The sequence below is a fragment of the Grampus griseus genome (genome assembly GCF_964374135.1).
Source record: "Grampus griseus genome assembly, chromosome: 5".
In the NCBI taxonomy this organism is placed as follows: Eukaryota; Metazoa; Chordata; class Mammalia; order Artiodactyla; family Delphinidae; genus Grampus; species Grampus griseus.
In genome coordinates, this window is record NC_138998.1 from 47978827 (window position 1) to 48006118 (window position 27292).

The 27292-nt window shown below is 37.6% G+C and overlaps 1 protein-coding gene across 2 annotated transcripts in view; it reads left to right on the forward strand.

Annotated features, from left to right (window-relative positions):
* The window catches only part of PRKCI (protein kinase C iota), a 79699-nt gene that overhangs the window by 20730 nt on the left and 31677 nt on the right, over positions 1 to 27292 (forward strand). For both annotated transcript variants that reach the window (XM_082655062.1, XM_082655063.1), the window contains exons 3-7: positions 16622 to 16711; positions 18385 to 18435; positions 22341 to 22426; positions 23919 to 24059; positions 26680 to 26734. In XM_082655062.1, coding sequence (XP_082511188.1) covers positions 16622 to 16711; positions 18385 to 18435; positions 22341 to 22426; positions 23919 to 24059; positions 26680 to 26734 — 423 coding nt within the window. The remainder of the gene's footprint in view (positions 1 to 16621; positions 16712 to 18384; positions 18436 to 22340; positions 22427 to 23918; positions 24060 to 26679; positions 26735 to 27292) is intronic.

Consider the following 27292-nt stretch of genomic DNA (forward strand, 5'->3'; position numbering starts at 1 on the left):
TTTGTGAATTCCTTTTTTTTTACACCCTGTAAAGGACTATGTGAGGGAAACAGTTGAAAATGTAGGTGACTTGCAGAGTGGGAGAGGGTATTATTTGGATATAGTACTTTAATTCATGTCCTGTTGACTCTAGTAGGTGAGTTTCATGGAAATTTCAAATGAGTATAAACTTTCTTTGACGTAAAGAGCATGGAGTGTTTCTGGATTCTGGGAGGTTAAGCTTCTTCCTGACTTGCATTATAAATCTGATTTGATCATGGGGGGAAACATAGAGTGCCAAGATGCAACAAAACCATACTTAGGATGGCAAGAAACATATTTCTCTGATGTGATGTTTTCCAAACATCTTCAGTCTGGTGTAATTTTAGCTGGTATGTTAAGAACTAAAATAGTAAATCATTCTTCATACTTTTTTTTAATCCCCAGCACTATGCACTGATAGCGGTAATCGTGTCAGAAAAAACAGTGAGTGAAAACTTTTGGACTGAATGTATATTCAGTGTAACTTCAGTTATTTAGATAGCAGTGTTGTGGCTCCAAACCTGAAAATTCAAAAATGAAAATCAACATCAATAAGAAAGAAAATCCGAGTACCTCTGAGCAGATCTTGTTTTGTAACTGGTATTTTCCTTCTGCTTGGAGAACTTCCTTTAACATTTCTGTAGTGGAGGTTTGCTGGTAATGAATTCTTTTAGCTTTTCCGTATCTTTACTTCTCCTCTAAAAATAGCTTTACTGAGGTATAATTAACATACAATAAACTGTGCATATTGTAAGTATACTATTTGATGAAGTTTGACACCCAGGAAACCATCACCACAAGCAAGGTAGAGAACATATCTATTACCCCTTAATGTTTCCGTCTGCTTTGCAATTCCTCACTCCTGCTCCTCTATTCCAGGCAACTACTGATCTGCTTTCTGTCCCTATAGGTTAGTTTGCATTTTTGGTCTGGCTTCTTTCACTCAGCATAATTATTGATACATGTTTTGTGTGTATCAGTAGTTCTTTTTTTTTTTTTTTTTTTTTGCTGAGTGGTATTCCATCATGTGGATGTACCACAATTTGTTTATCTGTTCATCTGTTGATGGACATTGAGTTTGTTTCTAGTTTGGGGCTATTATAAATAAAGGTGCTGTGGCAATCACATACAAGTCTTTGTATCAATATATATTTCCTTTTGTCTTGGGTAAATACTTAGAGGTGGAATGGCTGGATCATATGGTAGGTATATATGCTTTTTTTTTTTAGTGAAACAGGAAAAGGAAAATTTGAGGAGATGAGATGGGGTACTGCACTCCAGGCATGTCCTCAGGCAGATGGTTTTTAGAAAGGAGTTTATATGGAAGTTGAGGAAATGGATGCCTTTAAAAAACTATGCCTGGTAGTCCCTGGAAAGTCTTCCTGTACTCCCAGGGGGTAGAGGACCCCACGAGAAGATAGCTAACTTTAAGAAGTCCCCAAGCACTTCTCTTAGCTCTGGCCTCTGCCCCAGCACCATGCCCCAGACATTCTACCTAGTAAATTCTGGCTGCTACCATTTATATATCAGGCTGTGGTGATGCCTGAAAGGCAAAAGGATCAGACTGGGGCCCACCTGGGAGAAACGCCTTGCAGTGGTGAGGTGGGGATTTGTTGAGAGGTGAAGCAAGAGAGACCATAGGAGTCCAGCAGGGCACCAGGGCTCTCAGACATGCTGTTAAACATGCTCTGGTCTCTGCGAAGTTCTGTCCTTCTTGTTGGCAACCCCGTCTCCAATTGCATTGTCTTCCTTCCCTCTGTAGGAGCCAACTACTACCATAGAATAAGTTTATAGTCTAAACTGTCTTCGCACTCCTATCCCTCAACCCCTAAGCAACCACTAATCTGTCACTTTTTATATGTATACATGACAAAGTATAGTGTTTTTATGTGCTTTTATTTATTTTATTTTAGTTTTTTGGCCATGCTATGTGGGTTGAGGGATTTTAGTTCCCTGACCAGGGATTGAACCCTGGGCCCACTGCAGTGAAAGCACTGAGTCCTAACCACTGGACTGCTAGGGAATTCCCTTTATGTGCTTTTAAATTTATATCAGTGGCATTATTCAGCACATATTTTGAAACTTCCCATTTCTTTCTTTTTTTTTTTTTTACTGGGCCTTATGTAGATGGAGAACTAGTATATTCCTTTTTTAAAATTCTTTTTTAAAAAAATTGTCATAAACCATACATAACACAAAATTTTACCATTTTAACCTTTTTTTTAAAAAAATTATTTATTTATTTGCTGTGTGCAGTCTTAGTTGCAGCAGGCAGGCTCCATAGTTGTGGCTCATGGGCTCCTTAGTTATGGCTTGCGGGCTCCTTAGTTGTGGCACGTGGGCTTCTTAGTTGCAGCATGCGAACTCTTAGTTGTGGCATGCATGCGGGATCTGGTTCCCCAACAAGGGATCGAACCCAGGCCCCCTGCATTGGGAGTGCAGAATCTTATCCACTGCGCCACCAGGGAAGTCCCCATTTTAACCTTTTTAAAGTGTACAATTCAGTGACATTTAAGCACATTCAGAATGTCATGCAACCATCCTCACTACCCATTTCCAGAACTTTTTATCATCTCAAACAAAAACTCTATACCCATCAAACAATAACTCCCCTCCTCCAGCTTCTCCAGCTCCATTCCCACTCCTCCAGCTCCTGGTAACCTCACTTACACTTTCTCTCTCTATGAATTTGCCTTTCTGTCTCTCTGAATTTGTCTATGAATTTGCCTCTAGGTCACCTTTGTTTTTTTGCTTTTTTTTTTTTGGTTTGTTTTTGGTTTTGGTTTTTTTTGGCCACACCGCACGGCTTGTGGGATGTTAGTTCCCACCGCACGGCTTGTGGGATGTTAGTTCCCCAACCAGGGATTGAAATCAGGCCCAGGGCAATGAGAGCATGGAGTCCTAACCACTGGACTGCCAGGGAATTCCTGAGGTCATCTTTGTTTTTGAAAGATAATTTTGCTGGGTAAATAATTATAGGTTGATAATTTTTTTTCATTCAGTACACTGTTTTGTACTGCATTGTTTCTGATGCAGAATCTGCTGTCATCTTTACCTTTGTTTCTCTTATGTAATGTGTCTCTTTGGCTGCTTTTAAGATTTTTCTCTTTATCACTGGATAAAGCAATTTGATAATGATGGACCTTAGTTCAGTTTTCTTCATGTTTCTTGTCTTGAGATTTGTTGGTCTACTTGGATCCGTGGGTTTATAGTTTTCATCAAATTTGGAAAAATTTTGGCCATTATCTCTTCAAATATTGTTTTCTGTCACCAGATTCCTCTTTCAGGGATTCCAGTTACATGTATATTAGGCTTCTCAAACTTGTGATAAAGTTCACTAACTCTCTGTTCTTTTATTATTTTCCTTTTTCAGTCTTTTCCTCTACATTTCATTTTGTATAGTTTTATAGCTATGTTTTCAAGTTCACTAATCTTTTCTCCTGCAATGTCTAATCTGCCATGAATTCCCTCTAGAGCATTTTTCACTTCAGAAATTGTAGCAGCATTTCTAGACATTAAATCTGGGTCTTTTAAAATATCTTCCCTGTTTACTTAACATGCTCAATACCCATAGCTTCTGCACATATTGGATATAATTATAACTCTTTTAATGTCCATGTTTACAAGTTCTTATATTGGTGTCAGTTTGGGGTCAATTTCAATTGATTGATCTTTCTCCTGTTATGGGTCATCTTTTCCTGCTTCTTCACGTGCCTGCTTAGAGTTGATTGGATTCTGGACATTTTGACGTTTGCCTTATTGGATGTTGAATATATTTGTATTTGTGTAGATATTTTTGAGCTTTGTTCTGGGATGCTCAAAAATAGTAACTTAAATAACCATTTAAGTTACTTGGAAACAGTTGATCCTTCATTGCTTGATTTCCAATATCTTGAACCATTTTTTTTTCATTTATTTTGTCCAGTTTTTCTGTTGTTTTAGGAGGAGGGTTAAATCCAGTTTCTGTTAGTTTATCTTCTCCAAAAGTGGAAGTTGAGAATGAGCAGCTTGATAGGATAGCACATGCTTCTGTAACCACTGATTTCCACCTCCCAGAAAAAAGGAAGCAAGAAGCCATAAATCTATTACTATCTGTTATGGGGCCTAATATTGAAAGGATGACCACCTAAATACTATATTATTCTTGGAAAATTTTTGCAAATCTGCATTTTAAGCAATGCAACCCTTTAGGGAGTGCTGTGACTTTCAGAAGTGGCATACAGTGTCTTGAACCCAGTATTCAGAGGCAGGGTGGCAGTAGGAAGGTCTTGGTGGGAGCAGAGAGTGAATCTATAAATCTGTGGCAGGCTCAAAGATCAGGAAGATCTATCATCTATCTATCATCTATCAGGCAAATATTAAACATTGACAACTTTGGTTTCAGGCTGTGTTGATTCTTTCAAATGTGGGGCAGTGAATTCAGCCATATGCTAAAGTACCTAATATAACTAGTGTTACATATGTGTGTCATGTTCAGCACCTTGTGAAGTTATCTCATAAATAATTGGATCTTGCATATTTACCAAATGCCTTGAGGTCCACCGCTCTAATTTCTTTGTTTTTATAGGTGAAAAGAAAATGTAAATGCATTGAAAAAAGAACAGGCCTGCTGGTTAATATACAGATTTCATTACCTTTAAATTCGTTGAACTGAGCAGATCTCACTCTGGGTGTATGCCTTTTTTAGGATATGAATTTGGACTTTAGTAATTGAGTGGGCTTTGAAACATAGCTTTCTGTCTCATTTTTGTTTCATGATGACTCTACATGGAATGTTCTGCTTCTGAGTTATGTGTCCTGCTTTATCAGGCATTAAGCAGTTGGCCTGAAAAGGTAACACCTGAACCAAAGACATTCAGTCCAATGAAAACAAAACAGATGTGAGTATACGCAATGTCAGTGATTAACTTTACTTTCACACTTCCTTGTAGTTTTTCAAAAGCATCAATCTCTAGGGTACATACTGAAAGCAGATACTTGACCTAACTTAGGTTTCAACCAAGAGCAAGCAGATGCTGGCCTGGCAAAAGGACAATATCTAGCAAAAGAGAAAAATTGATTTTTAAAAATATGGTTATTACAATACTTTTAACACTGGTTAATTCCACTCATGGCTTTCAATCAAAGTGCAATATTAAAAACCACACCTGTAATGAACTAAGCATACTGTGAGTCACTTTAAATATATGATCTTTAGCTTTGCCATTCTCTTTGCAATGTAGGAAATACAGCCCTTGTTTTAACATAGGAGAAATTGGGATGGGATCTGGAGCCTGGGAGAGAACCTGTATGTAAAGTACTGCAGGACACCTCTTTGGGAGATTTTTGATGCTCCTTTTTAAAGTCCTGACTCAGGCATTTCCTAAGAATGTAATTTATTTTATATGACATTTATCTAGGTGATATACAGCTTGTAATGTCTGGCTGTTTTTCCCTTTGCTCCAGGAGCATGTACTATCTAATTAGGTTGATATGAGTTGAGAATACAACATTTTTCTCCAGCACACAACTCCTTAAAGGCTTTTCTAGACCTTTGATATCTTGTATATGCCAGTTAAGAATTTAATATTAAGTCAATTTTTTTTTTTTTTTTGCGGTACGCGGGCCTCTCACTGTTGTGGCCTCTCCTGTTGCGGAGCACAGGCTCCGGACGCGCAGGCCCAGCGGCCATGGCCCACGGGCCCAGCCGCTCCGCGGCATGTGGTATCCTCCCGGGCCCGGACATGAACCCGCGTCCCCTGCATCAGCAGGCGGACTCCCAACCACTGCGCCACCAGGGAAGCCCTAAGTCAATTTTTAAAGTTATAAAGAAAACTTCAAAAACTGCATCCATAATCCTATCATGCTGATGCAGAATTGTGTTTATTTTTCATAGAGACTTGTAATCTTTTTAATGATCTTTTCTTAATTTAGTTGTTCATTTTATATGTACTTTGAATGTTTCCTTTGTGTTGTTTTGTGTTTATTTCTGAAGTTCCTTTTTCGTTTTCCTGTTTTATTTATTTATTTATTTAGGCTGTGCCGGGTCTTAGTTGCGGCATGAGGGATCTTTAGTTGTGGCATGCAGACTTTTTTTTCTTAAAGATTTATTTATTATTTATTTTTGGCTGCGTCAGGTCTTAGTTGCGGCATACGGGATCTTCCGTTGTGGTGCACAGGCTCTTCATGGTGGTACATGGGCTTCTCTCTAGTTGTGGCATGCAGGTTTTCTCTCTCTAGTTGTGGCGCATGGGCTCCAGGGTGCATGGGCTCTGTAGTTTGTGGCACACGGGCTCTAGTTGAGGCGTGCGAGCTCAGTAGTTGTGGCATGCAGGCTCAGTTGCCCCGCGGCATGTGGGATCTTAGTTCCCTGACCAGGGATCGAACCTGCGTCCCCTGCATTGTAAGGCAGATTCTTTACCAGTGGGCCACCAGGGAAGTCCCATGCGGACTTCTTAGTTGTGGCATGTGGACTTCTTAGTTGCAGCATGTGGACTCTTAGTTGTGGCATGTGGACTTCTTAGTTGCAGCATGTGGACTCTTAGTTGTGGCATGTGGGCTTCTTAGTTGCGGCATGCATGCGGGATCTAGCTCCCTGACCAGGAATTGAACCCAGACCCCCTGCATTGGGAGTACTGAGTCTTACCACTGGACCACAAGGAAAGTCCCTGAAGTTCCTTTTTGTTAAGATACTCCCAGTCCTTTACAGATAGCATTTACTCAATTTTTGTCTCATCTCTTCTTTTTTCTGCAAATAAGGAAATCAGGGGCCATCTTAAAGAAGTGGTTTACGTGAGGTTGCTCAGAAAGTGAGGTGGTTAAGGTTTGGGATTTTTTAATTCATACTACTGCAGTAAAATCATCCTAACTGCAGAAGCCACTTGAACTGTGGAAGGCATAATTGCTGGGTGTTGAATTTGGTTCAATCTTGTAAGTTTTTTTGGAAATTTTTGTAGAAATAGGCCATTAGGACATTGCAAGCAGCTAGTGAGTCTAGAGAAAATTGGATTTAGTGTTTAAATTTTTTAAAAATCAAGATGCTTATAAGGCATTCATTGGTATCATTCATGTGTGAGATATATATATAGAGAGAGAGAGAGAGAAAGAGAGAGAGAGAGAGAAAGAATGATATAATATTTCTCATTGTTTAGAAAACAATCTGAGGTGAGCTTAAATGTATTTGCCAGCATGGACTCAGGTCCCTCACCTGGAAAATTAGAAATGAAGCATTCATTATATTTCAGATTCATTCTGTTCCTAGAATTCTTTGACTGTTTCATTCTTTGGAATTAATTTAGTCAACTGGCTTGTTTTTCTTTTTTTTTAAGCTGGCCTATTTTTCTAATTGGAAGAGTAATTTGCACACTTATTGAAATGTGAAATTTTCATTTTTCTTTTTTATGTTGCTTTTCTGTTTTTAAACTTTGGCCTGCACTTAAATATACTTCTATAGAAGCGAAAGTTATTTTTTAAAACCTACGTCAAAAAATAGAGCGTGGGCTTCCCTGGTGGCGTAGTGGTTGAGAGTCCGCCTGCCAATGCAGGGGACACGGGTTCGTGCCCTGGTCCGGGAAGATCCCACATGCTGTGGAGCGGCTAGGCCCGTGAACCATGGCCGCTGAGCCTGCACGTCTGGAGCCTGTGCTCTGCAATGGAAGAGGCCTCAACAGTGAGAGGCCCGCGTACCGCCAAAAAAATAGAGTGTAATTATGTGACTTACACTTTCATGTGTGTGGCAAATTGGGAGAAATTTGCATAAGTGAGAAAGTGAGTCTGTATAAAAGAATTGCTTTATTTCTTTGAGGCAAGTTAAGACAGACTTTGCTTTTGGACTGGAATATTACTTTGTTATCGAACTCACTTTTATAAAAATGCTGCACTAAATATTTTTAAATAGCTTTATTGAGATATAATTTATCATTTAAAGTGTACAATTCAGTGGTTTTTAGTATATTTGTGCAGAGAGTGTGCAGCCGTCACCACAATCAATTTTACAACATTTTCATTGCTCAAAAAAGAAACCCCATGCTCATTAGCAGTTACTCTCTATTTCCCCCAGGTTCCTTCCCCCACTGTCCCCAGACCTAAGTAACCACGTATCTAGCTCTTGTTTCTATAGATTTACCTAATCTAGACATGATATATAAAGTATTAATACTTAATCCTTTTTTAATGGTTAATAGTCCGTTGTATTCATACCACATTTTATTTATCCATTCATCAATTGATAGATATTTCGGTTATTTCCACTTTGTGACTATTATGAGTAATGTTTCTATGAACATTTCGTTACAACTTTTTGTGTGGACATATGTTTTCATATCTCTTGGATATATATCTAGGAGTGGAATTGCTGGGTGATATGGTAACAAATGTTCAACTTTTTGAGGAACTACCAGACTGTTTTTCAAAGCAGCAACACCATTTTACATTCCCACTAGCAGTGTATGAGGATTCCAGTTTCTCTGCATCCTCACCAACACCTGTTATTATCAGTGTACTGAGTATTGATCTAAAAACGGTATATCTGGGACTTCCCCGGTGGCACAGTGGATAAGACTCTGTGTTCCCAATGCAGGGGGCCTGGGTTCTTTCCCTGGTCAGAGAACTAGATCCCACATGCATGCCTCAACTAAGAGTTCGCGTGCCGCAACTAAGAGTTCGCATGCTGCAACTAAGGAGCCCATATGCCACAACTAAGGAGCCCTGGAGCCGCAACTAAGGAGCCTGCCTGCCACAACTAAGACCCAGTGCAACCAAATAAATATTAAATAAATAAATAAATAAAAATGCTCTATCTATGCAATCTGGTTGAATCATGTTGACCTATTTTTCAACTAGTCTCTTAAGATATCAACAACACTAAGACAAATATAAAGTCAGTATATGAGAGAACAAATAGCTTTCCTTTATAAAGGTAATACTCAGTCAGAAAGTATATTGGAAGAAAAGATTTCATCCATGTAATAACATAATTTTTTTTAAATCTAGGAATAAACTTTAAAGAAATGCATAGAAACCATATAAACAAAACTTAAAAAAAAACCCACATAAGTATACATATAGCTGATTCACTTTGTTGTACAGCAGAAACTAACACAATGTTGTAAAGCAATTATAATCCAATAAAGATGTTTAAAAAACCAAAAAAAACAATTGGGTGCCATAAATAAAACCTGAATAATGGGTTAGGGAGAGGGAACATAGAAAAAGTAAACTCCCTATAGATCAATCTGTAAAGAGCACAGTTCCCCCCCCCCAAATTCTAATAGGATCTTTTAGAAACTGGCAATTTCATCTGGAAAAATAAATGCTCAAGAGTAAATGGGGGGACTTCCCTGGTGGTGCAGTGGTTAAAGAGTCCGCCTACCAATGCAGGGGACTCGGGTTCAATCCCTGGTCCGGGAAGATCCCACATGTCACAGAGCAACTAAGCAATCTGCCACAACTACTGAGCCTGCACTGTACAGCCCGCGACCCACAACTACTGAGCCTGCATGCCACAACTACTGAAGCCCGCACGCCTAGAGCCCGTGATCCGCAACAAGAGAAGCCACCACAATGAGAAGCCCACACACCGCAACAAAGAGTAGCCCCCGCTCGCTGCAACTAGTGAAAGCCTGCACAGCAACGAAGACCCAATGCAGCCAAAAATAAATAAATAAATTTTTTAAAAAGAATAAATGGGAAAATTCTGAAAAAGGAAATGTAAAGACGGAAGACTTTTCCTAATTCTTTATATTGAAAAACATCATAATCACAGATATAGAAGTAATAACAACTGAGAAAAAAATATTTGCAACATTTACAAAGGATTGCTTATCTCTAATATAAGATAATTAAGTCAAAAAGAAATAGATGAAGCATCTACTGAAAAAGGTGCAAATAGCTAATTCATAAATGACAAAAAAAGCTCAAGGATCACTAATAAAGAAACAAAGATTTTAAAATAAGACATCAGTTTTCATCTATCAGATTAGAAAATAGTTAAAATTTAATCATTACCTGTAAGGGTTAGGAAAAACACACTTGGTTGAGTGTATATGGCATAACCTTTTTGGAGTTACTATCATTCCAAATTTTGAAATAATTGTCAAAATTTTAAATGGGCACACTTTGAGCCAATCATTTCTATTTCTAGGAAAGTATCATGAGAAATTACTCAAGCACAAATATTTCAGTTCAAGAATATTTACTATATTATTCACTAATAAATAAGGACTGAATACTGATACATGCTACAACTTAGATGAACTTGAAAACACTCTAAGCAAAAAAAATCTAGACATAAAAGACCACATATTGTGTGATTCCATTTATATGAAATGTCCAGAAAAGGCAAATCTGTAGAGACTGAAAATAATCAGTGGTTGCCTAGGTCTGACAGTGGAAGGAGAGGTTGGGGGGAAATGGGGAGTGACTGCTAATTGGAAGGGTTTTTTTTGAGGAGGGGTTATGAAAATGTTCTAAAATTGATTATGGTGGTAGTTGCACAGCTCTGTGAATATACTAACGACCACTGAACTGTACACTTCAAATGGGTAAATTGAATGCTGTGTGAATTGTATCTCAATAAAGCTGTTATTAAAAATGAGTAGATTATATCTAGCATTTTTTAAAAAATGTGAAACATTACCCCCTCAGGTAAAGCTTTTCAGAAGAGGTGGCATTTGTCCTGGGTCTTGTAAGATACACAGAATTTCAAGATTCACCTTGAAAGGTGGCAGGAAGGTGTTTGTAACATAACAAATCACCTCAAAGCCTAGTGGCTTTAAAAAACCCACCCTTTTACTTTATAGTCTTTTTACACTTCTGTGAGTTGATTGGCTCTGCTGGTCTCACTTGAGGTCTCTCATGCAGTAGCAATTGGATGACATCCGGGTCTGGAGTCACGTGGAGGCTCACCTGGGATGCTAGCATAGTAGGTTCTCTTTCTCTCTCTCTGTAGTCTCAGGGCTTCTACTCTCAGAGGCAGCTGAACTTCTTACATGGTGACTTAGGGCTCCCAAAAGCAAAAGATGCCAGATGTTTATAAGGTGGAAGCCTAGAACTGGCACAGCGCCACTCTGTGGCTTTTTCTTAGTTAATATAGTGCTAGAGCCAGTCCAACCATCCGCACCATCCATCTCCAGAACTTTCTCATCTTCCCAACTGAAACTCTTTACCCATTAATTTTACCCTATAAAGTTATTCTTTACCCAATAAATCCTCATTCTCCTCTCTCCCCCAGCAAATGGCAACCACCATTCTACCTTGTTTCTGCGAATTTTACTACTCTAGGTACCTTACTGAAGTAGAATCATACAATATTTGTCCTTTAGTAACTGACTTGTTTCACTTACCATAGTGTCTTCAAGGTTCATTCATGTTGTAGCATGTGTCAAAATTTGCTTCCTCTTTTTTTTTCTATTTTATATATACTAGTGTGTATCTGTGAATCCCACACTCCTAATGTATCCCTCACCCATCCCTTACCCTTTGGTAACCATAAGATTGTTTTCTTTTTTTTTTTTTGGCTTCGTTGGGTGTTCATTGTCACGAGCACTTTCCTTAGTTGTGGCGAGCGGGGGCTGCTCATCGTTGCCGTGTGGGGGCTTCTCATTTTGGTGGCTTCTCGTTGCAGAACATGGGCTCCAGGCATGCGGGCTTCAGTAGTTGTGGCGCACAGGCTTGGTTGCTCTGCGGCATGTGGCATCCTCCCGGACCAGGGGTCGAACCCGTGTCCCCTGCATTGGCAGGTGGATTCTTAACCACTGCGCCACCAGGAAAGCCCCGTAAGATTGTTTTCTATGTCTGTGAGTCTGTCTCTGTTTTGTAAATAAATTCATTTGTATCATTTTTTTAGATTCCATAAATAAGTGATATCATATATTTGTCTTTCTCTGTCTGACTTCACTTAGTGTGATAACCTCTACGTCCATCTATGTTGCTGCAAATGACATTATTTCATTCTTTTTTGTGGCTGAGTAATATTCCTTTGTATATACATATACCACATCTTCTTTATCCATTCTTCTGTTGATGGACACATAGGTTGCTTCCATATCTTGGCTGTTGTGAATAGTGCTGCAGTGAGCACTGGGGTGCATACATCTTTTTGAATTAGAGTTTTCATCTTTTCTAGATATATGCCCAAGAGTGGGATTGCTAGATCATATGATGACGCTATTTTTAGTTTTTTGAGGAACCTCCATACTGTTTTCCATAGTGGCTGCACCAATTTACATTCCTACCAACAGTGTAGGAGGGTTCCCCTTTCTCCACACCCTCTCCAACATTTATTGTTTGTAGACTTTTTGATGATGGCCATTTTGACTAGTGTGAGGTGATACCTCATTGTAGTTTTGATCTGCACTTCCCTGATAATTAGCAATGCTGAGCATCTTTTCATGTGCCTGTTGGCCAACAGTATGTCTTCTTTGGAGAAACATCTGTTTAGGTCTTCTTCCCACTTTTTTTTTTTTTTTTTTGCGGTACGTGGGTCTCTCACTGCTGTGGCCCCTCCCGTTGCGGAGCACAGTCTCCGGACGCTCAGGCCCAGCAGCCATGGCTCACGGGCTCAGCCGCTCCGCAGCATGTGGGATCCTCCCGGACCAGGGCACGAACCCGTGTCCCCTGCATCGGCAGGCGGGCTCTCAACCACTGTGCCACCAGGGAAGCCCTCCACTTTTTTTTAATGTATAAATTTATTTACTTTTGGCTGCGTTGGGTCTTCATTGCTGCGTGCAGGCTTTCTCTAGTTGCAGCGAGTGGAGCCTACTTTTTGTGGTGCATGGGCTTCTTATTGGGGTGGCTTCTCTTGTTGTGGAGTGTGGACTCTAGGCGTGTGGGCTTCAGTAGGTGTGGCACGTGGGCTCAGTAGTTGTGGCCCATGGGGTCTAGAGAGCTGGCTCAGTAGTTGTGGCACACGGGCTTAGTTGCTCCGCCGCATGTGGGATCTTCCCAGACCAGGGCTCAAACCTGTGTCCCCTGCATTGGCAGGCGGATTCTTAACACTGCCACCAGGGAAGTCCCTTCTGCCCATTTTTTTATTGGGTTATTTGTTATTTTGATATTGAGTTGTATGAGCTGTTTATATACAACTTCCTTTTTAAGACTAAATAATACTTCTTTTGTATGTACAGTCATCCCTTGGTGTCCACAGTAGATTGGTACTAGAGCCTTCCAGGGATACCAAAATTTGGTTATGCTCAAATCCCTTAAATAAAATGGTGTAGTATTTGCATGTAACCTACGCATATTCTTCCATATCCTTTAAATCATCTATAGATTACCTATAATACCTAATACATTGTAAATGCTATGCAAATAGTTGCCAGTGCATGGCAAATTCTAGTTTTAATTTTTTATGAACTTTCTGGAATTTTTTTTTCAAATATTTTTGATCCGAGGTTGATTGAATCCACAGATTCAGAACCTATAGATATGGAAGGCCAACTGTATATACCATGTTTTGTTTATCCATTCATCTGTTGTTGGACACTTGGGTTGCTTCTACCTTTTGGCTGTTGTGAATAGTGCTGCTGTGAACATGGGTGTACAAATATCTGTTGGAGTCTCTGCTTTTAGTTCTTTGGAAGTATACCCAGAAATGGAATTGCTGGATAATAGGTAATTATATGTTTTATTTTTTGAGGTCGCTGCATCATTGTACATTCCCACCATCAATGCACAAGGGTTCCAGTTTCTCCACATCCTTGCCAACACTTGTTATTGTCTGTGAATGTTTGTGTGTGTTTTACAAAACCTTATGGGTTTGAAGTGGTATCTCATTGATTTGCATTTTCCTGATGATTAGTGGTGTTGAACCTCTTTTCATGTGCTTGTTGGCTATTTGTATATCTTCTTTGGAGAAATATCCTTTGCTCATTTATTTATTTTCGTCGTTGTAGAGTTGTAGGAATTCTTTACATATTTCGAGTGTTAATCCCTTATCAGATGTATCATTTGCAAATATTTCCTCCAATAGGTTGTCTTTTCACTGTGCTGATAGTGTCCTTTTACACACAAAAGGTTTTTTTTTTTTTTTTTTTGCGGTACGCGGGCCTCTCAGTGTTGTGGCCTCTCCCGTTGAGGAGCACAGGCTCTGGACGCGCAGGCTCAGCGACCATGGCTCATGGGCCCAGCCGCTCCGCAGCATGTGGGATCTTCCCGGACCGGGGCACGAACCCGTGTCCCCTGCATCGGCAGGCGGACTCTAAGCCACTGCGCCACCAGGGAAGCCCCACACAAAAGTTTTTAATTTTGTTGTAGACCAATGTATTATTTTTTTTCTTACGTGTGCTTTTGGTGTCACATCCAAGAAATTGTTGCCAAACCCAATGTCGTGAAGCTTTCTCCCTGTGTTTTCCCCCAAGAGTTTTGTAGTTTTAGCTGTTGCATTTTAGGTCTGTGATCCATTTTGATTTCATTTTTATTTATTATATAAGATAAAGGTTCAACTTTATTCTTTTGTATATGGTTATGTTTGGATATTTTATAGGGATTTTTGTTAGTTTATATAGGTTTATAATGGTATTATGATTATGTTAAGGAATTTTTATCTAGCGTTGTAGGGATTTGCTCAGAATGACATGGTGGAGGAGGATAAGTGAGTGAGTCCGCAGGTGAAACAGGATTTTGTAATATGTTTGAAAATTTCCAAAATAAAAAGTTAAAAGAAGAGTTGGGGACTTCCCTGGCGGCACAGTGGATAAGCTTCCGCCTGCTAATGCAGGGGCCACAAGTTCGATCCCTGGTCCAGGAGATCCCACATGCTGCAGAGCAACTAAGCCTATGCTCCACAACTACTGAGCCTACACACTCTAGAGCCCGCGTGCCATAACTACTGAGCCCGCGCTCCACGACTACTGAAGCCTGTGCGCCTAGAGCCCATGCTCCGCAACAAGAGAAGCCACCGCAAGCAAAAGCCCATACACCACAACGAAGAGAAGTCCCTGCTTACCGCAACTAGAGAAAGAAAGCCCGCGCAGCAACTGAAGACCCAACGCAGCCAAAAATAAATAAAATGAAAAAAAAAAAGAGTTGGTAGACCAGGAGAATGGTGTTTAGAAACCCAGACACAAAATTTCTGTAAATAGTCAGTGGATAACTTTGTTCGATGGTATAGCGAGGTCAACCAGAGTAAAGACAAAACATGTCTTTGATTTCAGCAGCTGCTTCCATGACGTTAGATACGGCAGTTTTAGAAGTGTTTGGACTAAAACCTGATAGCAAAATTTTGAGAAATGCTTGGAAGATAGGAACATGGAGAAAGCAATGTGTGTTCACTCTTGATAGGAAGAAAAGCTGTTTCTATTAAGTCTAAAAGATTATAAATCTATGAATTAAAAAATACAAAAGAAAAGTATGAAGTCAAAATTCAAAGGCCCTGTCCCTTTTTCTTCCGTTTCTTCTCGCTCACCCCCTCGTTTCAGTCTGTAGTTTACTCTTGAGACTTGTGGCTACAGAATGAATGGCACCCTGGGCAGGAGAGAGGTTTTGGAGAGGGAGACTCAAACATGCCTTTGCCTGAGAAGAGCTAGTGGAAGGAAAGAAAAAATGAAGATAGAACTGGGGAGGACTAGTGGAATAATGCCCAGAGAAGATAGAGGAAAGGAGGGACTCAGTGGCCAAGTTGGAGAAAAGAACAGAGGCACTCATCTCTTTGAGTCAACAGGAAAGGAAATGACCTCACTTTTCTCTCTGAAGTAGTAGACTGAGTTCCCTGCTGAGAGTGATTGAAGTTTGGACAGGGTTGATGGCATCTCTTGGTGTAACCAGTAACCACAAGAATGAGTAAAAGAATGGCAGCGTTGAGGACCCAGCTCAGGCCCAACTATGTTCGAAATGACTTTTTCATTGAGGAATGCCATCGTACAGGGGGACTTGCCATCTCATTGATTTCCAGGGATGACTCAGTTCACTGGCTGGTTGACTAAGGGAGATGTTTCTTCCTTGTCCTCTCTGTGTGTAAGTTTACTAAACTAGGCATTTACACTTAAAAGCAATCAAGTGGGACTGCTCTTCAGTCCAGAGTACTTTAGTAGCTATGCTTGTTTTCTGTGAGCCTCTTAAGCAGGCTCTCTGGTGAAGGAGAAATTTGACAAAATGATTAAATAGAGACCTCCTCTGATCATATTGTGGTGATGAAACCACTTTCACTTCCTCTTTTGAAGAAACAGGTAACAGAAAACTTACCCCTGGCCATTAATCATGTTGCAGTGACAATCAAAAAAAAGAAAGAAAGAAAAAGAAATCCAGACACAGAGTTTCTATAAATAGTCAGTGGATAGCTTTGTTATAACTTTTTTTGCACTGACAGTCTAAAATGTGGTCAGGGTAGATTCTGTTTGCTATATTTTGAATGTAAACATCATCAAGAATTAAATGGTTGTATACATTTAAAGTTTGTTATCTGTGAACCTCATGTAATATTTTGTAGAAATAGGAGTGGGAGTTATGTTACCTACTTCAGAGAATAGAATTGTCTAAATAAATATCTCAAGTTTAGTCCTTGTCAAATATTTTCTGTAAGTATGAAATTGTTTTTCCTCAAGATTTTATGTAGTAGAAATTGTTTACTGGTCATATGTAGAGGATTTTAAAAGTGAGCTTTACTTTTCCTTTTTATATTTTTTAGGAGACCCATGTACAGTATCGTCTCAGTTGGAGTTAGAAGAAGCCTTTAGGCTTTATGAGCTAAACAAGGATTCTGAACTCTTGATTCATGGTAAAGGAATAGTCATTTCCTACTCTTATAGAACTATACTTCTTTAAAAACATAACCCTGTATCCTTAACCATTTAAAAACATGGTCCTGATGTCATTTTCTTAATCTGTATCCCTCCTTTCTATGTAATTGTCCTTGTTCAGTAGTATCTCAAATGCTAGAGAAGACAAAATCGATCAGCTTCTTATAATCTTAGGAAATTTCTTATTTGTGTATACCTTCTTGGGTATTAAAATGTGATCATCTCAGTGTTTTACAGCAAAGTTTTAGCATAGAATTTAAGAATTGAGAGCCCAGTAGAACCTAAGTCATCCCCTTGCAGTTTTGTAATGTATGCAAATGATGGTTTCCAAAGGTAAGATATCTTAAATGCCCTTTCTTTTGTTTAAGGGTTAACTGTGAAACTATTTATGTAGTAATCATAGACATTAGTGTGTTAAAGGTCAGCAAGCCTGAGAGGTGGGTAGTTGTATAGAAGGAGAGACCTAAACTCAACCATCATGTAACTGGTACATTGTAAACCTGGGTTGTAAATCTAGGTATTCTCTTTCCAAATCTGTGTTCTTTTCATTCTGCCATGCTACCCCTCAAATTTTTTAGGTCATGTAGAATCCACTTAATATGCTTAATATAATTGCAATACATTGGCAGTATTTCACATAGCATTTTTGGGAGTCTTAGGAGACTAGACCTAGGGAACTCTTTACAACTTGAAACAAATATAAATCTCCCCTCAATATAATGACTTATTTCAATATCTTGTTATTATTCCTTTGTACTTTCCTTTACAGTGTGATTTTTTTTTAAAAAAATAGTTTGATTTTTGTCTCCCTTCAGAATTTGACATAGTGACTCCCATGGGATTCATACTCTAATTTGTTGCGATCCTGGAAGAATGTTAGAAGTCTTCCTTTGGTCATCTCTGTCTAGAATAAAGCTACAGTGAATGTTTAAAGAAATTATTTGTCTTAAGCTTTATTGCTTTTTATGCTATATCAGAGATCTGTTTTCAGAAGTTAGCTTATATTTCAACTTTTAAAAATATTCCAGGAACTGTGTTTCCCATACTCTGTGCTCAAAACCATGTCCTTTTTTGTACATCACAGACTACAAAGAGTTGACTAGATGTTTATAAATGTACGATTTCATTATATTCTGTCTCTTTATAAAAATGTTTTGAATTAGCATTTTTACAAATCTGTAGCTCCTAAGACAAAACTTACATTTTTGGATTTGGATACTGTTTTTAATGTTAATTTATTCCTAAGTTTAGAAAAACTGTAGTGGCTTATGTTTATATTTGTATACACTTTGTAATTTTAATTCTTCATCCTAGCAAATTTGTCACTACAATGAGGATTTAAGGAAATAGTTAATGATTTCTCTAATGACCAAAAAAAAAAATCAATTAGTGATGTAATAGGGATTGGAATGAGTAATTTGAGCTTCTGATGCATTGTTTATGGATGTTCGCTTTCATAAGAATTTCTTTTATCATAGCCTTGGTAAAATGGGTCCCTTCAAAAAATAGTACTGACCATATGTTAAGTATCTTGTGTCAAGAGAAGGTCAGGTTTAAGTTTAGATCAATTTATGTGATATTTGAATTTAAAATTCTGTGTAATTTGTATGTTTTAAATATGCTGTATTAATTTTAGTTTGTTGTTTTTCAGTATTCCCTTGTGTACCAGAACGTCCTGGAATGCCTTGTCCAGGAGAAGATAGTGAGTGTTTATATACTTCATACCTTTGAATAGAGTTATTTATGATACAGTGGCACAAGAGAAATCAGAAATAGAACTTTTAATTCATTTGATTTCTTTTCCATTCTTCAGTCTAATTTAGAGTATATTAGTAAACTGCCTAAAGTCTCTACTTTTCCCAAATCGAAATGAGGCAGTTTTTTTTTTTAATTAAAAAAAACATTATTTATTTATTTGGTTGTGCTGGGTCTTAGTTGCAGCAGGCAGGCTCCTTAGTTGCATCTCACGGGCTACTTAGTTGTGGCCTGCAAACTCTTAGTTGCGGCATGCATGAGGGATCTGGTTCCCTGACCAGGGATTGAACCCGAGCCCCCTGCGTCGGGAATGCAGAGTCTTAACCACTGTGCCACCAGGGAAGTCCCAAAATGAGGCAGTTTTTAATTACAACTTACTGACATAATTGTCTATTGTGCATTTGAAAGGAAAATTAAGTTGATTTTAAGTCCTTTCCTGTTTGTTTTTTTTTTAATTAATTAATTTATTTTTGGCTGCGTTGGGTCTTTGTTGCTGCGCTCAGGCTTTTCTCTAGTTGCAGCGAGCAGGGGCTACTCTTCATTGCGGTGCGTGGGCTTCTCATTGTGGTGGCTTCTCTTGTTGCAGAGCATGGGCTCTAGGCGCATGAGCTTCAGTAGTTGTGGCACGTGGACTCAGTAGTTGTGGCTCACGGGCTCTAGAGCACAGGCTCAGTAGTTGTGGTGCACGGGCTTAGTTGCTCCATGGCATGTGGAATCTTCCCAGACCAGGAATCAAACCCATGTCCTCTGCATTGGCAGACGGATTCTTAACCACTGCGCCACCAGGGAAGTCCCCATTTCCTGTTTTTTAATCTTGGAAATTTTCAAACCTATGGAGAAGTTGAAAAAACATAGAAACATTGAAAACAAAGATACCCATATATCTTTACCAAGATTCACCAATTATTAACATTTTCTATGTTTGCTTTATCTCTGTATCTGTGCACACACATGCATACATGTATATACATAACAAACACTTGTTTTATTTTTATTTTTATTTTTTTTAAAGAAGATGTTGGGGGTAGGAGTTTCGTAATTTATTTATTTATTTTTGCTGTGTTGGGTCTTCGTTTCTGTGCAAGGGCTTTCTCTAGTTGTGGCAAGTGGGGGCCACTCTTCATCGCGGTGCGCGGGCCTCTCACTATTGCAGCCTCTCTTGTTGCAGAGCATAGGCTCCAGATGCGCAGGCTCAGTAGTTGTGGTTCATGGGCCTAGTTGCTCCGCGGCATGTGGGATCCTCCCAGACCAGGGTGCGAACCCGTGTCCCGTGCATTAGCAGGCAGATTCTCAACCACTGCGCCACCAGGGAAGCCCTTGTTTTATTTTTATTTATTTTTTTGTGTACCCTTTGAGAGTAAGCTGACATGACACTTTACCTCTAAATACTTTAGCGTGCATCCTTAAGAATTGTTATGAAACTTCCTTTTGAATGTCTAAGCTAGTGGTTAGCATTAATGAGATGAATTGAAAGAGGCAACTATTTGGTCTGATGGAATTTGTTTATATGTGTATATTCATATATATATATATACATCTGTGTATATGTATATATATTTGATATATACATATATACACCAAATTTGAATTTAATGTATGGTATAATTTATAGATTGTAGATATTAGGCAACTCATTTTTATTTGTGGTTTCTGTACATATCTATGACTTTAGCAGGAATAGTAGTAAAAGTTTTGCTTTGTATTAAGTGAAATAGCTCTAAAGTTTTAATCCTGTAACTCTTCGTGCAACTTGGTGAAAAGGAAAAATTAAAGAACTGGGTGTTTGTATATAGAGTTGAATGAGGGCTATGTACTTTATAGGAAGATGGGGAAATATAAGGAGTAGGTAGGCCTCTGAAGCAATAGTGAAAAATTTAGGTTTGGATTCAGCTAGGAGTATTTCATTGGGTTTCCAGTGGCAGATGGATTACAGCCAGTGTGGGCTGCCTTCACAGAGGTGTTGGAGAAGTAGCTCTCCTTTGTCCAGGCCAGTGTTTTGAAAGACTTGCCATTATAGCAAATCTTGGTTGCAGAGTCCCATCTGCAAATCTATTATGGGTCTGTAGCACACTTGCCAGATAAAATGTCTTTTCCTGCCTTTTCACTGTATTTCATGCTCACTTTCCCACTTTAAAATTTGCTGGTGGGGATTTTTACACAGTCCTCTCCAGTATAATTAATATTACTAAACTAGAGCATGGAGGAAAATTGATAACATTAAAGTGATCCCTTGGCTCTTTTAATTCCTAGGCAACATTAACATGTTTAAATTTAAGATATATCAAGTTGTAGTTCATGAAAGTTTCTGAAATAAGATGTTCTTTTAGGTTAAGATATTAACAAACTTTCTGCTTTGGTTACTCCTAACAGAATAAATAATTAAAAATGAAAGCATATATATTTTAGGTTCTATATTATGCTGTCTCAGAATTTCTAATTCAGAGTATTTCACCCATTTCTTTCTATCTTAATTTTAAATAGTAGACCCAGTGCTACATTTGCTTTAAAATGAGTTTTGAGGGAATTTGCTGGTGGTCCAGTGGTTAGGACTCCGCGCTTCCACTGCAGGGGGCATGGTTTCAATCCCTGGTCGGGAACTAAGATCCTGCAAGCCACGCGATTCAGCCAAAAAACTAAAATGAGTTTAGAAACCTAATGGAATTTCCACAGTGATTACTATTACTGTGGGATGACTAATAGACAATATATTTAATAGTGATTGACTTCCAAAATTACACCAGTGGACTTGATTTGATCTCATGGAACCTCTTTGTTTAGGGAATGTATTTAGAATAGTTAAAGATATAAAAAAATATAAAAACCATTGCATAAAAGGTTGTTGTGAAGAGAATATTCTTGTGGTTACAAAATGTCCCTTATACGTTATTTACAAAAACGTACCTTTACAAAGAAGAAAACTAGCCATCACTGCCTTTAACAGAGTGATTGAACACGTAGTGGGAGTCAACAATCTCACATTTGTACATTTCTTGATGAGATGCAGTAAGAAATATACATCACCTGTGTATTATTTTTGCCAAAAGTATTTAATACTTTTTATCTGGGAATCCTTTTTTTATCTGGGAAGTGTGTTACAAATCCATAATATATTTGAGTCTAATGAGGAAACAGACAAATCCAGAATGTAGGTCATGATATAAGACATCTGCCTAGACTCTTTCAACGTCATGAAAAGCAAACAACAACAAATAAGATAGAGTGAATGTTTTAGCATACATTAAAGAGACAAAAAAGGTATAGTAATGAAATTCAGTGCCTGAATCTTGATTGGATCCTGGAGAGAAAAAGAAAACTATGAAAGACACTTTTCAAGCAAATAGGGAAATTAGCAGATGAAGTGTATATTAGGTGATATTTAATTAATGTTAATTTTCTAAGACACAATATGGTATTGTGGTTAAATAGAATTAGGGGGAGTGTCCTTAATCTCAGGCAATGGATACTTAGGTATTTAAGGATGAAGTGTTATGATGTCTGCAATTTATTTTTAAATGATTCAGAAAAAAAAGTGTATGTGTAAATAGAGAAGAAAGCAAATGTGGCAAAATTATAGTAATAGATAAATGTAGGTGAAGGATGGAGATGTTTATTCTTTGAACTTTTCTGTGGGCTTAACATTTTTTCAAAATTAAAAGTTAGGGGACAATTAAAAAACAGAAAAGCCTAGTCTCTTGATGACTTTTATTTTTTCACTTTCAGATTTTTATCAATATTTTTTTTCCTGCAATGAATATCATGAAAAAAATCACAGACGATTATAAAATGACTTTATATTCACACTTGCTCTTTTTGTTTCTTCCTTTTTTTTTTTAACTTTTAATCTCTCTTCAGAATCCATCTACCGCCGAGGTGCACGCCGCTGGAGAAAGCTTTATTGTGCAAATGGCCACACTTTTCAAGCCAAGCGTTTCAACAGGGTAAACCTTAGTTTGCTGAATATTGATAATTTGAGAAATCTGGGTTTTTCCTCTCTACTGTTATTCCTTTCTAAAGGAGTAAGTAGGATGACCTAAAATTCCCAGTTTGCCAGGGGTAGTACATCTGTTATCTTGAGGTAATTTTTAATAGCATCTCCTTTGACTCATAAAAATGTTCCAGCTTGGATGATTAGTTATATGGTTACCCTAGCTGTAAGAAAGTTGGATTTTTTTTTTAGTATAATTCAAGACAGCCAGAAAATAAGCAAGGTTTATTTTGCAAACCATTTACTGTTGTAAATTTTTTTTAGTTTTCCCTGTTTTAGAAAATGAGAATTGCAGTCATTTATCTAGCTTTTAGTATGTACCAGGCACTTTTCTGAATGCTTGCCATATAGTGACTCATTTAATCCCTGCAACAACCTTGTGAGAGAGGTACTATATATTTCCATTTTATAGATGAAGAAACTGAGGTGCAGGATGGTTAGATAACTTGCCCAAGATGACACGGCTAGTAAGTGGCAGAGCCAAGGTTGGAGATCAGTCTGTCTCCAGAAGTCCATGTTTTTAACTACTGTTGTTAACTACAGTTATCCATTTCCATTCTAGAACTCGCGCCGTGTTCTCAATTCTTAATGTAATAGAAGCTACCACCCGAGGTTCCCAAATTCCTGTTCCCAGTAGCACTGATATTTAAAAAGCTTTGAAGTGAGAAGTCACTTTAGGCGTTGCTCTTTAAGAGAGCAGTGGTGTGGCTTCCCTGGTGGCGCAGTGGTTGAGAGTCTGCTTGCCAATGTAGGGGACTGCGGGTTCGTATCCCGGTCCGTAAAGATCCCACATGCTGCGGAGCGGCTGGGCCCGTGAGTCATGGCCGCTGAGCCTGCGCGTCCGGAGCCTGTGCTCCGCAACGGGAGAGGCCACAACAGTGAGAGGCCCGCGTAACGCAAAAAAAAAAAAAAAAAAAGGGAGAGCAGTGGTGACCTAAATGGGAAGGAAATCCAAGAAAGAGGGGAAGAATGTATATGCATAGCTGATTCATTTTGCTGTACAGTAGAAACTAACACAACATTGTAAAGCAACTATACTCCAATAAAAATTAATTTAAAAAAAAGAGAGCAGGGCTTCGGTTTGACCTCTGAACAGACTGATAGGTTTATGTTTGCTTGGGAGTCCTTGCACAGCTTTTTCTGCTATGTGTTTTTCAAGTTTAATTCACTTTTCCTATTGTCATTACTCTGAACTTAATTAGGTGAAGACTGAAAATTCGTGGACTTAGGAAACAACATGGTTGCAAATTTCAGTCTCTTTAAAACAAGCTCTCCTTTCTGTTTATTTTCCCATGACCATCATAGCTTTGGAAAAGTTATGTATGATGAAGGGAATTGAGTTAGAGAAGAAGGCCACTTACTTTCACTATTTTATGAGCAAACTGTTGGGAAATGATTATGACCTTTTTTTTGTTAATAAAATACTGTTGAATTACTTTCTCCAGCGTGCTCATTGTGCCATCTGCACTGACCGAATATGGGGGCTTGGACGTCAGGGATATAAGTGCATCAACTGCAAACTCCTGGTTCATAAGAAGTGCCACAAACTTGTAACAATTGAATGTGGGAGGCATTCTTTGCCACCGGTAAGACACTGTTGTCTAATTTTTTTTTATAGAGCATTTTTGATAACACTGCTAGAACAGAAGGCTAAAATAGGGGGGTGTTTAGGAATCACAGCTCAACAGTGTTGTTACAGAATGTGGGTAGGAATACTTTAGGAGTCCAGTTATCATGTGAATTTTGGAATTGTTATTACAAATTTGTTTGTAGGATATGGTTAACTTCTTTGTTTGACCTGCTACAAAATGATTTGGTCTAAATTAGGAAAATGTAAGGAGAACCATTTAAAAGATATTTTTCTCTTCTTTAAGCTAAACTCTTTAGTTTATAGCTCCCATTATTCTAGCATCTATACTAAACAGATCAGGTGAGAAGAGTCAGAGTCTTCATGTTTGCTCTGTAAAGTGTGAGATTACTGGTGAGTTGTTGCATTTAAAATTTTTATTTTTCACTTTCTATTTTAAATATGAAATTAAAACAAGTTCATTATAGAAAAAATAGAGAATAAAAATGAATAAAGAAAAATTAAACAAAAACCCCCATGAAATCTACCATCTAAAGGTAATTGTCATTTAGTGTATATTCTTCCAGAAGTATGCAAATTTGTATGCATAAACATTTAAAATTTTTCTATAGAGTATAATGAACTTCCAAATACCAGTCATCCAGCTCCAACAGTTATCACCTCACGACCAATCTCGTTTCATCTATACCCCACCCATTTAACCTGCCCTCATCCTATATTGTTTTGAAACAAATTCCAGATGTATTTCAGTATGTACCTCTAAAAGATAAGGACTGTTTTTTAAAAGTAGCTAAAAAATAAGTTCCTTATATCAAATATCCATCAAGGCAATGTTCAAAATTTCAGTTTTCACATAAATGTTATAATTTTGTTTTCATAATTTTCATTGTGATGAGTCAGGATTTAAATGAAGTTCATATTTGCAATTGATTGCCCATATTTACAGTTGATTGATATGTCTTAGATATTTTTTAATTTACTGATTCTTCATCTCTCTCTCTTTTTTCCCTTACAATTTAATTATAGAAGAAACTGTGTTGTCATTTAAAGTGATCCAGAATTTTTCTCTTTGCTTCTCCATGGTTATGTTTAAAATGTTCCCCTGTCCTCTGTATTTTCTGTATATTATAGCTGAATGTAGAGGTTTGATTAGATTCTGGTTTTTGTTTTTTTGTGGGTTGTTTTGAGACTGTTTCATAGAAGGTGGTGTGTTTATCCATCAGAAAGCATACAATGTTTGGTTATGTGTCGTTCTTTTACATACTTTTTAACAAAAGTGAGGTCATATTTGTACTATTTTCTAACCCATTTTTCTCACTGAACAATAGATTTTGGTCATCTTTCTATATCTATCTATACCTTCATCATTTTTAGCAAAGTATTTTATGTGTCTATACCATAATTTATTTAATCTGTTCCCCATGATTGAACATTTGAGTTGTTTTCTAAATTTTCCTATGAGGAAAATCATAATGAACTTCCTGGTAAATAAATCTTATTATTTCCTTAAGGATTCAGAAGTAGAATTACTGGTTTAAAGGATATGTGTTTTTAAAAAGATCTGGGTTCGTCTTTCTAAGTTATCTTTTAGAATGATTATACCATGTTTATTCGTAGTACCTTCTTTGGACATTGTGGAAGTAGGTTATTACTGGTGGCTTGCTGGTAGTAGAATTATTTAGCCAGTTCATGTAAGTTTACAAATGGGTTTATAGTTAGGGAGGTAAAAAGCCAATTTTAAGGAACAGCAGAAGGCCAAAAATTGTGAACATAATTTATCCAGGTTACTGTTGATATTCTTGAGTATTCTTAGGCAATGGAATGACTTGTGTGAGTTCATAAATGTAGAAGGAAAGAGGGCCGTGTTAGTGATTATATTGATATTTTAGGATGGTGCTAAACACATTGAAAAACCCATGAGCTTATTTTTAAGGCAGCCTTAAAAGTATAACTTTATAACTAATGCTGCTTCTCAGATTTACTCTTTCTTGCGGGTATTCATTAAACGTTGGTCCAAAATTAACGAATAAGTAAGATTTTGGTTTGAATTAGCATTGTTCCTGAGGTTATTGGCAGTTAGTTTCTTGGATGTATTTCTTTTCCATTTTTGGGTCACTGACCCCTTTGAGAATCTTCAGAAAAATGGGAAACCCATAAAATTTTACATATAATTTCAAGAAGTTTATAGACATCTTGAAGTCTATTTCTGGACATCAGCTAAGTAACTCTATACTAAGACTCCTTTTGCCAAAGACTTAAAGTGAGTATGTGGAGCTCAAAGGAGGAATAGGTGGTATAGAGGAGAAATAAATCAGAGTATGTAGGAGTTCAATTTAATTTCTAATTGATAGTCTGAAATTCGTTTTGTGTTTTTTCTGTGATCTGTAAAATGTGATAACATTACGTCATTCATAGGAATGTTGTATGGTTTCACATATAATAAAATTGAAAATAAATTATATATAGTAATGTAATTCTCACTTATTAAGTTATATTCTTTCAAATTTAAATTTTAATATGCTGTGTCTCATTGAAATGATGTTGTTTCTGGATTTATAGAGGTATTGGGATGTAAAAAGAATGCACTAAGTTACTGTATCTTTGGAAATGATTTGTAGGAACCAATGATGCCCATGGACCAGTCATCCATGCACTCAGACCATGCACAGACAGGTAAGAATGACACTGGCACAAACCATTGCTCACTGACAAAGTGTCATTTAAAGACTTCTTTATATGACTCTTATACCTAAATTTAAAGACATTTATATTCTTCCCAAATAAAAGCTAGGTAACCATATTTTGTGGTGTTAACATCAGTCACAGTAGTTAACATATGTTTGGCATTTTAAAAAGACAACTATGTAAACTACAACAGATGGCTATTTTCTTTTATTCAGATAAATTTCTTTTGAGACCCCTTTATATTCAGCAAACCTACTTTTTTTCCATAATGAAAACATATACTGATTTTGTGGACTGTATTAACTATATTCAAGTGACCTGTTTTTATTAAAAACTCTATTATGAGATGAAGAAATGATGTAAAATATACAGAGATGCTGTATAGACAATTCAGAAAAGATCGTGTGAGTTCAAATGTCTAAAAAAAACCCAAATGTCTAGTAGATACAAAACCTTAAATATGTCTGTGGGAAATTTGGAGAGCAATTAAATGGGACAGAGCAGCCTGATCTGGGAAGAATCAAGAAAAAGAAAACAAGGGAGTTT